This window comes from Chenopodium album, chromosome 5 (assembly GCF_948465745.1).
Source record: "Chenopodium album chromosome 5, dcCheAlbu1.1, whole genome shotgun sequence".
Classification (NCBI taxonomy): domain Eukaryota; kingdom Viridiplantae; phylum Streptophyta; class Magnoliopsida; order Caryophyllales; family Amaranthaceae; genus Chenopodium; species Chenopodium album.
This window is the reverse complement of record NC_137838.1, coordinates 12,905,098-12,918,757: the sequence shown is the minus strand read 5'-3', so window position 1 is coordinate 12,918,757 and position 13,660 is coordinate 12,905,098. Positions and strand designations below refer to the sequence as shown.

The 13,660-nt window shown below is 33.7% G+C and overlaps 1 protein-coding gene across 1 annotated transcript; it reads left to right on the top strand.

Moving 5' to 3' along the window:
* The first annotated feature begins 5,641 nt into the window (after positions 1–5,641).
* On the top strand, positions 5,642–12,665 carry LOC145631934 (pectin acetylesterase 10-like). The gene is made up of 12 exons (XM_081684167.1): positions 5,642–6,087; positions 7,213–7,295; positions 7,430–7,559; positions 7,680–7,753; positions 8,192–8,278; positions 8,357–8,481; positions 9,029–9,089; positions 9,449–9,502; positions 9,606–9,683; positions 10,457–10,562; positions 10,685–10,830; positions 11,960–12,665. The coding sequence occupies exons 1-12, from the start codon at positions 5,877–5,879 to the stop codon at positions 12,071–12,073; spliced, it is 1,269 nt and encodes a 422-aa protein (XP_081540293.1). The 5' UTR covers positions 5,642–5,876; the 3' UTR covers positions 12,074–12,665.
* The last annotated feature ends 995 nt before the right edge of the window (positions 12,666–13,660 follow it).

Below are 13,660 nucleotides of genomic sequence, written 5' to 3'. Positions count from 1 at the left end.
GTCAGAAACGAAGAAAAACGAAGGTTTGCAAAGTATCAAAAATGACCTTTGCTCACTCTTTTGATCATAACTCGAGTTCTACTGATCGGATTTAAGTGATTCAAGTTGCATTGGAAACTAGACTGGAAGAGCTTTCCAATGATATGTCACACGCCCCTAGAAGCTTCCTAGAACAGAAGTTATGAGCATTTGAATCCAGACGTTGCAGTCAGCCACCCGCGGGATCTTGCTGCGGGTCTGTCCCGCGCCCACTCGAAGGCTGGTGCCGCCACTGCCAGGGCGCGGGAACCACCCTGCGGCCGCGGGTTCTGACTGATAGAGTATAAAACATATTCTTGGGCCTCAACCATCAGCTTAAGCTTTTGGTTGAGTTGGTCCTCTAACATGGTATCAGAGCCAGTGTGACACAAAGGTCACGGGTTCGAATCTCATCCACCCTTCCTTTAAAGTGGAATTAATTTGCACCAGGTATGAGTGGGCCTGTGTTGCATCCACATTTCAAGCCTAAAGGGCCTTTCATGTGAGGGGGAGTGATAGAGTATAAAACATATTCTTGGGCCTCAACCATCAGCTTAAGCTTTTGGTTGAGTTGGTCCTCTAACACTGACGAGCAGCCAAAGCAGCCACGTGTAGCTCGTATTCTCGACTTCTCTTGCGGTTTTATGCCACGTCATCTTCTATCATCCAATAATAATTCAACTTATGTATTTATTATTTTCTTATTACTTTTCTTTAATTATTTTTTAGATTAGTTTTAGGATATTATAAATATTCCAAGGGATTTTATTTTTCCCTCATGCCTTTTTATGCTTTTTGTTATTTTACGTTCTTTTGAGTTTTCTCTTGAACCCTAGTTTCTCATGGCATCTCCATGGATTCTTCCATGGATGATTCTTGGGTTTATTATTTCAATTCATTGAGGTATTTTATTTATATCTCTTATTTTTAATTATGTTTTATTCCTTAGATCTAGTTTTAATTATTTCTTCCATGTTTGAGTAGTTTATTTCTAGGGTTTGGGAATCCATGTTTATATTATGAATCTTGATTGATAATTTTAATATTTTGATTATTGATTTCTCTAATTGATAGTGTTCTATTGTTAATCTTGCAACTTGATCAATTGTTTGATTAATTTTTGTTAATAAGAGTTTGAATTGAAAGATCTTACTTTTAGAGGCTTACCTACAATTAGCAATTCTGATTATGTTAGCGACCGAACTACATATGTTGAATTGAGAGTGTTAAGACCCGACTGTAGGCTTAGCAATTGCTCTAGATAATTGATTGATTGAATTGTTATTGATATTTGATAGATTTAGAACTATAAACATGGTGAACCATAACCCTAGGTCTTTTTATTAATTATTTTATCCCTCTTTTAATTTAGACTATTTTTCTATCCCAATTTCGTGACATAGTTTAGTTTCTCCATACCTTAGAAGTTAGATTGAATAACCATATCTCTATGAATTCGACCCTACTTACCCTACTACATTGTTAGTTGGTTTTGTTAGGAATTTATTTTTGACAGGTGTACGACAACCTATCATAACTGATTATAACCAAACCGTTTATAACTCTTAAGTCCGTAACCTGTTATGACCGTAGAGGGTTTTTTTTTTTTTTTTTTTTTTTTTTTGTATATTTTATCGATAGTAAAACAAAAGTATTTATATTGAATAGGTTTGGAATTTTGATGTCAATGAAACTCTTATGATAAAATATTATCGTCCTTTTACGAGTAATGGCTTGTGGAACACTAAATTGTATTAAAAAAATCTGAATCAAAAGGCACATCTAGATTTGTTAATATCATTTGATCCTGAAAATCATTATACAAAAAAGGGACATAAAGATAAACAACTAATTAATCCTCCATATGATCTACTGGAATAACTAATTAAAGAATGTAGAGGGTATACTAGAAGATATACGTTAACGAAACCCGTTTAAAACTGGCAAAATAAGTTGTCAAACCGACTGAGTTCAACTCGAACCGATTATGACCTGAACCGATTACAACCCGACCCGATTAGGACCCGATATGTTTTGACCCAAAACCCGATTTAAACTGATAAACCCCGTTTTTAAACCGACCTAATTTAACCCGAACCGATTAAATTATGACCCGGACCAATTATAACCTGACCCGATTAGAATCCGACCCGAAAAGAAACTGTGATAAAAATAAACCAAACCGATACATACGACCCGAAATTATTTAAAACCGAACCGAACTGACCCGATAATAATTCCAACCCGTTAAAAACCGACCCGTTACAAACCGAAAACCGATAAACCGAACCGAAAACCCGATTGACACCCCCTAATATTGTTATAAACTATAGAAACTTTTTTAAAAAAATAAAATAAAATTGTGCAATATATGATTTGTGCTTCTTACTTTGATCTGTGCAATTTTCATATATACATGTCTTTTTTTTTTTTTTTTTTTTTTTAACTTCTCTGCAATTAATTACAATTCAATTCGATCAGTTTAGTTTAATTAGGTTGTTTTAGTTTAGTTTAGTTCAGCTCGTATATGATCTATAAATAAGAAAAATATAGTATGTGAGATCATTATTAGATTAATAATTGAAATGATGTAACAATGTATTTTTTAGGGAGAAACCTCTAAGTACTTGGTATAGACAGGGCGAAGCTTCTAATAGTACTTTGTATTTACTTTTACTCCACGTGCCCGGAAGGGCGGACTCACCCTGGCAGACCGGGTGGACCTTGCAAGGCTTTGGGAAATGCGTTTTAGCCGGGTTTTGTTTCCTTATTCTTGATTCCTTTTCATAACCTAAAAAAAACCCTATGCTATTAATTATTTTTTACAGAGACAGAAAAACACAAAGTATTGTGAAACCCTAAACACAATAAACAAAAGCCATTCCCATAGAGATCTGAGCAGTTCTTGAAGTAATTCCAACCTTCCAATCGGGGTACGAAGTTGGAAGTTAGCTGTGTTACCCTTGGGGAGCATTCATCATGGAGAGCCTCATACCAGTGGTGGCGAAATACGCTTCTAGGATAGCCGTAAAACGCATCACAGCTTTAGTAACGTATACGAGATCTACAACCCTAAACACAATTTTCCGTCGTAAGCTAGCGACGGATTTATTTTCGTCGCAAGTTTCAAATTCAGCGACGGATGTTTTTCGGTCGTAAACTTTGATTTGCGACGGAATTTTCCATCGTTGTGGTCATTGCAACGACGGATTTTTCCATCGTAAAATTGCGACGAAATATTAACAAAAGTCAAAATAATTTCCGACAGACCATTTTTGGTCGGAAAATCCGTCGGAATACCCCTTTTCGACGGAAATTTCCTCGAAAAAACATGTTTTTCTTACCAACTGTTTTCCAACGGAACTCAACGACAGAATTCCGCCGTAAACGTGTTTTGCGACGGATTTTCGAACTTCGGCGATGGATCTTTTCGGTCGGAAATATGCCATTTTCTTGTTGTGGGAGTATTGTATTTTTTCCCTAATTTCTTTATTATTTTCATGATTACAACATCTTATTTCCAATAGTATTAACAAACGCAAAATGAGAAGCGTTGTAATTTTAGTAAAATTAAGGAAGTACAATTAGTTAGTATCATAATATGTGTTATGATCTTTTTCCTTCACAACTTTGTATTCTTAAACTGATCACTAATTTTTATGGGAAAACTTATTACAATTGGATTTTGGATGTTAAAAAACCAAGTGTGAGGTTCATTGTCATATTCCAAAGTGACATGATTTTTGGCCCAAGCAACATGAGAAGTGTTCTATTCAAATGAATTAATAGGGTGTTTTTGCATTGGTTCGAACTTTAGAGATTTATTGGATCTTGTCAATCTAAAAAGTTCTTATGTGTTTGGTTTGATCTTATTATTATATATATGACCTTATCATTTAACTGAACTTTGATCATATGTTTAATTGTATCCTAATATGTATGTTGATAATTTAATTTCAGGACTTCAGTACGAGTAAAAAAATCCATATATATGGCAATAAGCAAATGCCAATCCATTAGAAGATACGAAATATATGATCTAATTTTAATAAGATTGCTTAAATAGTTTCTCGCATGAAACAAGTTTAACTACACATAACTTGATTAAATCAAAAGGGAAAAAATGTGTCTTTAAGGGTTGCCTAAGCTAGTCTCCTAGAACTCGTTATTGGTGATATATTTCTTTTAATTGAGCCTTTATATAAGTCATGTTCATTGAGGTTTATGTTCATTAATAGTATGTCTTCATGTTTGTTTTATACTTGATATATGTATTGTGCATACTATACGCCTCCACCATCATATTTGACTTATCTCTCCTTTTCAATCTAATAGCAAAAAATATCTTCAACTCAATGCGACGACACCCCCCTTTTTGGTTGCCACCCACTTCCCTATCCATCGTTAGCCGCCTTTACCCATCCACCTTCCCACCTACCTTTTTCTCTCTTCCTTCACTCAAAATTTTTATTTCTTTTTGAAGGAATGTAGGTTGGATGTGACCAAATTGATGATTCTGGATAGGGTGAGGATTGGGTGGGATGATCGTGATTTGATGTGTGTGTGTGTTGGGGGGGGGGGTGGTGTTAGTTCATGGTTATTAGGTTGGGTGATTTTGAATTGGTTGGGTTGAGTTTCGAGGTAAGTTGAAGGTGGGATTGGGTATTTTAAGTTGGTGCATGGGGCGGTTTTAAGGGTGGATTAAGTGGTTTCAAGATAGGATTGGGTGATTTTATTTGGATTTTAGTTTGGGTGGGGGTAGGGGTTGGATTTTATTTGTTTTTATTATTCTTTTCCCAGGTGGGTGTAAAAAAACTTGGATTAATGGTGGTGGTTGAGTGGTGGAGGTGGTGGTGGCTGGGTTGCGGTACCGGTATTGCTTTTATCAAGGTTCATTTACTATTCAATCAAGCCGAGCTTAAACTCAAAATAATAATAATAATAATAATAATAATAATAATAATAATAATAATAATAATAAAATAAAAAAGCACATTTGTGAACAAAGAACAAGTATTAGCATCATTAACATAAATTTTATACCATGATAAGATACAAAATATCATCTAATCGTCTAGAAGACTTGTAGAGTCGTCGTAACCCATTAATCGTTATGCATTATGATTTCCTCATACTCTAACCACTAATCTACCACTTACGCCTAACACCTTAACTTCCATCAAACACATGTCAAAACAATTTGTTTTCTTTCAATCAATGAAGACTTTTAGGCCCCCCAAAATTTGTTAGACAAATAATCCCACATTGGTGATGAAACCCATATGATCCATAACCCTACCAATTAATTTAAATGAAAAGTTCCATTACCCTACCATAACACTTAACACCCCCTATTTTCTTCTCATGCTACCACCGACAAGATTTAGAATTTTACCAAAAAATATTGTATTTTGGTTCTAACAAGATCAAACACTCCTTTTACCAAGAAGAATGACAAAGATTTTACCCGGGAATATCGCCCAATTATAAAATTAATTCGTGCTAAGATTGCTAACAATATCACTGTAACACATCGGTGCAACATTAATTATTATAAGATTTTTAACCTATAGTTTTTATGTAATTAATAATAATTATGAGTAATGAGTAAGAAGACCAACATTTCCGTGAACTACAACTGTAAAGTTCAGCTGCATTCACATTTCTCACCTCTTTCTGTTTCTGTCACTTTCTTGGTGGCCCATTTCACATCCATTTTTTTCATTTTAAATAACAATTTACTTACCATTTCTATGATAAATCTTGCTCTTAAAAAGGGTATTTTTTTTTTAATTTTATTTTTATTAAACAATTTATATTCTTTTGAGTGAGATTTAAGCAGGAATTTAGATACCCAAATGGGAAATTTAAGGTTATTGTTAAATAAACCCATGAAAATTTTCTGGGTTTTGGGGGTTGTTTTTGTATTAATTTCAAGGAAAAGAGTTGATTGTTTTGAAGGATTAAATGTGACAGAGATTGTTTATGGTGAGCAGAAAAATGGGTGGTCTAATAGACCTCTGTTGGTGGGTCTCACTCTAATTTCTTCTGCTGCTGCTAAAGGAGCTGGTATACTACTCTTCATTTCTCTATTATTTTCATAATTATTACCCCTTTTTTTTTTTTTGATGATTTTTGTCTTTTGAATTATAGCTTTGTTTCTATTTGTCAGTTAATATGCTTTTGTTAGTATTTATTTGAGAAATTGTGAGCATTTGATTTTCTATTGCATGACTGATTTGTCATTGTTTTAGTTCAAGTAGTTTGCATGCATGCTCAATTCATTGATGTGTAATGTCTTCTTAGATTGGATGCTGACTTTTTGAGATCGAATCTCGTTTATATCATTGTCTTTTGTGACTTTCTATACGCCAAAAAGTTTTTTTAGCTTCCTAGAGCTTCAATGTATAAGTCTAAGGATTTGTTATTCTAGTTATAGTTAAGCTGCTTAGATTTGGTCCTAATTACACGCATTTGTACATTATTGCCTTTGCAAGATGAACTGGATGTATATTTTGGAAAGTAGCATTATAAAGATGTTAAATTTGCTGTGTAATTTGAATTTTTTGACTAGCTCCATGTTTGTGAAGGGACTATATATTTGTTAGAGTTCAGTGTGTTGTCGAATTCCTGAAGTGTTCATTCTTAATTGGTTTGCACCGCGATCACTTTCACATGAACATGTACTCATTATTGCTCTGTGATCACTTGTACATGAGCATGTAGTCATTAAAATCATTGTGATCACTTGTACATGAAGTCATGAAGATCTAGTCATTATAAGTGCCTTTATAAATATGATTTTCTCCTATGTACTTGATTTGGATTGCAATTACAATTGCATTTTAGTTTGTAAATCTACATTTTAGCTCAAGTGGTCATGCTGGCTACTGGACACTCATATATAAGAATGTGTATGGACTATGGACACTTCAATTTCAGTCAATAAACACTGTTTTAATGCATGTATAACAGAAGATCTCCATATCATAACTTTGGGCACTAGTATTGGTGTCCACATATCTTAAAGACTTCAAGTTGAGATCTTTTCATGTCACTCTCAGATCCATACCCGAGTCTGACACTTTTATCTATGGTCCAAGCATCACACTTCATATATTAGACACTGTCATTGCTCTCATTAGACAGCCATAATAGCTCCATATAAAGTACCTCATTGATCTCAATGTGCAGTCTGCTTGGATGGATCATTGCCGGGATACCATCTTCACCGTGGATTTGGATCAGGGGCAAACAGTTGGCTTGTTCAACTTGAGGTGCGTGAAAAAACTTGAATATTTAGCGACATGTTGCTGGCATTGCTGTTCTTCAGCTGGCATGCTCCACAAGTTGGAATCAATTTCCCCCTTGTTGGCTGCAGTACTGATTTTGTCACTTGAGATGATAACAGGGGGGAGGATGGTGTGATACAATAAGAAATTGTGTGTATAGAAAGAAAACACGTCATGGTTCCTCAAAGTATATGGAGAAGTTCATATCGTTTTCAGGATTACTCAGCAATAAGCGTTCCGAGAATCCTGGTATATGTTTGTTCATTTACTTGTTATTTCTTCTTTATTCTTTGCTTATTGATTTCCATTGGATTTCTGTTCTATCAATGGACTAATTTTACTTCATTAATGGGTTAATGGTTTCTGCAGATTTTTACAATTGGAACCGAGTAAAAATTCGCTATTGTGATGGTGGCTCGTTCAGTGGGGATAGCCAGCATAAGGTTTGTTAAACCATGGTTTATTTTACTGAAAGAAATTGAGGATATCATTATAGCACAGCATAATTCTAGCCTATTAAGTAATACTTCCTCCGTTCTATTAATATTGCAACAAGGAGAAAATTACGCATCCCAATGCACCTTTTATATGCTAAATATCTATAATTGTGTAAGAGTAAAAATTATAAAAAGTTGATATTGTGAAAGTATTTTATGAGACGAATCCAACAAGATCTCACACGATTATATTTTGTTTAACGTATAAATCATAATATATGGTCAAACAAGAGTGTTGAATAGTGCAAAAAGTCCATTGTTGCAATATTAACAGAACGGAGGAAGTACTAATTACATTTTTCTGTTAGCAATATTTGCATTGTCAAAGTTACTGTGGTTCTTGTTTCCTTATACTTCAATTCAATACTTTTATTTTTACTGTAGGGAGCACAATTGTACTTTAGAGGACAGCGTATATATTCAGCGGCTATGGAGGAGTTAAAGTCACTAGGAATGAGGCACGCAAATCAGGTAATGCTTCTTTTGTTCTGGATGGAACCTATATATGTATATCTGGGTATCTGCATATGTTGACAGTTGATTCTATAGGCTCTTCTCTCTGGATGTTCAGCTGGGGGTGTGGCGTCGATACTGCATTGTGATGAGTTCCGAGCATTGTTCCCAGGACATACAAGAGTAAAGTGTCTGAGTGATGCAGGGTTATTCCTTGATGCGTGAGCTCCTATTACCTTATTGACTTGCTTATAGTCATCCCCTCCCCATATTTAATCATACCAAAATATTCCTGTAAACTATTTTGATGACAATTGAAGCGATCAACCTTTTTTCCATGGATACAATAATATATTTTTTTCCCCCCGGTTGGATGAGTATCTTATATCTTGCAAGTTTATCTGTCTAAAGAGATGGAAGCATCCCTAATTATTTCAATTGTAAATACTTTGTTATATATCATATGCACAAAGTTACTACTATTATTGTTGAGATAAAAGTGTATGAAAAAAACATACAAATGAAAGCATGACTAACGCAATCTTATCCTGATAAATGTAGTGGGGAATTAGTAATAAATCATTTTTATATATGGTGATTTATTAGTTATATGATGTCTGTCGAACAATAAGAAATTATCAGTTGAAATAATAAAAAGGGAAATCAGAGCTGGAACATGAGGAATGGTAGAGAGAACTCGCTAACAAAAGAAAAAAGAAAGCATCAATGGCATTCATGATTTTCTTACAGTTGTATTTGGTATTACAGAGTTGATGTGGCCGGTCAACGCACTATGAGAAAATTATTTGGGAATGTTGTTCGCTTGCAGGTATTATTCTGAAATGACTCTTGTTCTAGTAGATATAGCTCATATGCAAGCATGTGCAGCCTATGTTAAGTGTTAATTACTTAATTATGTAGAAATTTGAGGGATACATATGACAAGGCCTTATACAGCCATACATCATCCTTGTTATCCATACTTTAGGAGTCAGCTTCATGATCATATTCATTGAAAGTTCTCTCAATTTTGTATGCTTTGTTCAGTTAGACTTCCTTTCCCATTTGAACAGAATAAATGTGAAGTTTGTGAAACCGTTTAATAAGCCGCCTATTTTCTCTTCTTTTTCCTCCTTTTCAGTTCTTTATTTTTTGATACTAAAGTATTCTTTCTTGTAAAATTTGCAGGCTGTGGGTCCACACCTTCCTCGCAGCTGTACTAGTCGCCTTAATCCTATCATGGTAACATATTATGCAAGCAAGCATGTTATATGAGTTAAAAATAGAATTACAAACAATTTTTTATGCCCCTAGCCTAATTTTCTGTCAACTTTCTCTTCCACAGTGTTTCTTCCCTCACCGTTTAATAGCAGATGTCAAGACACCATTATTTCTCGTCAATGCAGCATACGACTCATGGCAGGTATATCTTTTTCGACTTGAATTTTTTTCAGATGAACTGTGTGTCTGTCACTATGTGCATTGTGAATTATATTTTGAATTCGTCGTGGTACTAGTGTCTTTGAGAAAGGAAAGTATGCAGACTACTATGGCATCATCTATTTAACTATGAATTTAGGATGAATCAGGCAATCAACATCATCTAATAAAACTTAATTTGTGGATTTATTAGCAACAGTTGCATGACTTTTCACTGCCCTCCTCATCTTATTATCACTTGTTAAAAAGTGTCATTCAGAAATTAAAACTGTTGAAGTTATTCATTTTTAGTATGTATTAACTTACCTTAAACAGATTTAGTGAATTTTAAAGTAGCTCTTGATGAGAGGCTAATGTTCTTGCTTGACAAGTGATTTATTATAGTGTTTAGACCTAGAACCCGTGGTCTCCATGGCCTCAAATTTAATCTTCAGGTAAAGGCTTCACCAGCGCAATTCACAACACCCTACAACTTTTTGGTTGGGTATGTCCATTGCTCTGGAGTTGGGGACCATAACTAGACCAAATTAAAATGTTATTGTTTCTGTCTTGTCTTTGCCGAGTAGTAAATACATGGCAGGACCCAAATTGATTGGTTGATTGGACTGCTCAACTATCTCTACACTGCATTAATCTGCCACCTTTTTTCAATTTTTGCGTATCCACTATTGTTCAAACAATCCTTACTCTCTTTCATAATAAGATAGAAATTAACCCAAATGACTTACCTATGATCCCAAATTTTGCTTCAACCAGATTCAAGCAAGTTTAGCTCCTGCATCTGCTGATCCTCATGGAAACTGGTATGGATGCAAGTTGAATAATGCACACTGTAGTGCTCCACAAATCCGATTTCTCCAAGGTTCATTATAGCTATCTTATTTTCATATCCGGTCTTCTCATATCCTGTTATGTTTTGGTTCCTTTCTTTATTGATAGGCTTGCATTGAAACAAATTACTGAAACTGAACCATTTTGAAACAGGTTTTAGAGGACAGATGCTTGGTGCAATTAGGCGCTTTGGTAAGTTCAGAAAGAACGGGTATTTCATCAACTCATGCTTTTCTCATGGCCAGACTGAGAGACAGGATACGTGGTTTGCTCCTGGCTCACCTCACATTGGAAATAAAGTATGTTCTTGATCCCGTTTAGTTCCTATTGTTTTATAGTCCTCGAAAAAGCATTGCTTTGCCAATCAATGGTCATTTTAGTTTCTCAAGTTATAGTTTAGAAAATTGAATTATTATATTGTGGGTATATAAGGCCTATGTGTGCTTTGTGCCATCTCGATAGTGCATGTTTACATAATTACATTAAAAGCTATAGTAAAAATATTCAAACATTAGGGCAACTAAAACTTCCAGGAACAAAATATTCCAGCTCATAGAATCGCTATTATATATACTAACTAAAGAATGGATACCATTTCATAACCAAAGCTTCAATCAGAGCAACGATATACCTATAGCCTTGGTTAATTGGTCAATAGAAGAGCTTTGCTCTTCTTCAAGTAATGCTAGTCCCTGATGACTCCAGTGGATCCTATTGGTACTAAATCATGCTGACCAATTTCAGTACCAGAATATTTCTTTGTTAGCATCAATAAGAATTCAGGCTTTGTAAATACCAATAGACTTCCTTTTCGGAACCCAATTGGTGCCTACAAGGCTACAATGCACAAATTAGTACAATAAGATCCCACTAGTCTTCAAGGACCTTTGTGACTAGAGGTAGAGACTTTCTCATCATTGAATGATCAGCCCTTTTTTTTACCCACCCAATTTTTTTTTGTATAGTTATGACCATTAATGTCTTGATTTTTTAAATAAGCCAATCCAACTGTTTCTTTTTTTCTAGGAAAGCCAATCCGACTCTTGTACCCTCTTTTTCTTTTTCTTTTTCTTTTTTTTTTTTTTTTTTTTTTTTTTTTTGCATCATTTTGTCAATAAAAGACCAACCTACGTAATTTTGTACGAAAATTTGTTCATTTAATATTAGTTCATGCATTTGTTGTATTATATTGCACCTTCATGTTTTTGTTTCTTGTTTCTATGTAAAACATAGCATTTTACACTATCACGTATCTGTTGTTGACCCAACACTACCCTTTGTAACCACAGTAATAGGCATTTGTGCTTTATTTAACCTCTGTTCTTGCCCCATTCATTGCATCAGTTGATTAGCGATTTTGTCATGCAATATTTACTCCAGTCAATCCAATTATCATCTTGTTAACATAAGTTATGTATAAATATGCAGGGGATCGCACAGTCGGTTGGCAACTGGTATTTTGATCGAGCAGAGACGAAAATCATTGATTGTCCCTACCCTTGTGACAGAACTTGTCACAATTTGGTTTTTGCACATCTTTGAAAGCCTATTCAATTTTTGAATTCACACACCCAACCCAACACGACCCAAACAAAAAAAGAATACAATACAGCTGCACATCATTTCATAGTTTTATAGCGAGCATAGATAGAATATACTTCATAGTATCTACCAATAAAACCTTTCTTCGGCTATCAAAAATCACTATTGATTTGCTAGAGATGTAATCAAAGAATTTATAGCTGAGATTGAAGCTTATAACATTTGTGCTCGAGTTAAGCCCAAGTTTCGTGTGGGAAGTTTCAGTGTTAAACATGGCTCATGAATCACACTGCAGCATACTTATACAAAACATAGGCTTGGAGCTCAGAAGTGTAAAGGTGGAGGCTAAGCATTAGTCCTCGAAGAAAGACGAAAAGCAGTGAAATAGTATATTGGAATAGAGTATAATGTTGTATACTAGTATGCGCGGCTATGCAAGGAGAAAGAATAAAAGCAGCAGAATTTCCAGAACAATGCATAGACGGATTTTATCATAATATATGTTGTTTCCATTCATTAAAATTCTGTATAAGTGCAATTTAAGAAAATAATTTATATAAATTTAAGTGTAATACATTATAATTTTTGGCTATTTCTCCCTTTACGTTTTCATAAATTGAAAGATACAGCATACTCCATATGACCATATCTGAGCTTTGCCAGGTTTTATCTTCCTGATAATTTGATATGGAGTAAACAACATTTGTTTTTCAAGTGGCAACGTTATACTTCGTACTTCTGTAGTTCGGTTCTATTTTAGTTAACATATTTTGACTTTCGCCACTATTCACATAAGTTTATTTTGTTATTAATAATCAATAACTATACACATGTCATTCTCTTGTTAAAAATTTTCCCGCTCATTTTACTTTCTGTTTAAGGAATTTATTTTATAATAATCCAAAATATCTTTCTTGCAATTAAAATTTTAAACAATAATAATTCTCCATTTAAATCTAACTAATATATTTTTACATGTATGAAATATTATACTAGGTATTTTTTTTTTTTAAATGAACGTATATTAGGTAAATCCGTAAATATTATTAAACAATACTTCTGTAAGCTATATTATCTTAGTTTTCCATAATACTATTCCAATTTTGTTACTTTTGCAATAATGTTTAATTCAATTAAAAATAAAAATATTTTGTTAACACATATATATACACTTTATTTTCTATTCTTAAAAGTCATATTAATAATAATGCAACACATAGACCCTTTTTTTTAGAATCAAATCTAAGTGTCACTAATACATTGGTATAGCTAGGTATAAAATTAAAGTTACATTTATTTTTGAATTAGTGTTATGAATATAATTTTTTTTATATAATTCAATACAATAACTCTTTATAAAATTTAATAACGACTGTGCATTGTACAGGAATTAAACTAGTTTATCTCTAAGGGAAAAAAAATAAAATCAAATCGAATGAGTTATGTTTGATTCGTCTCAACTTATATTTTCCAAATATAAATTTTTATTATTTTTGGTATTACATAATTTAAAATCTATACTATATTACTATATATTTAAAAGCGTTCTTAAGAATGTCGACGTGTCACGTACTCTCTTTTGTGTTG

What these genes read in the sequence shown, in the direction of transcription:
- LOC145631934 (XM_081684167.1), top strand. Translation starts at nt 5,877, where the DNA reads ATGGGAAATTTAAGGTTATTGTTAAATAAACCCATGAAAATTTTCTGG. An exon ending in TGCTGCTGCTAAAGGAGCTG is followed by an intron (nt 6,088 to 7,212) that starts GTATACTACTCT and finishes CTCAATGTGCAG; the next exon opens with TCTGCTTGGATGGATCATTG. An exon ending in GGAATGTTGTTCGCTTGCAG is followed by an intron (nt 9,090 to 9,448) that starts GTATTATTCTGA and finishes TAAAATTTGCAG; the next exon opens with GCTGTGGGTCCACACCTTCC.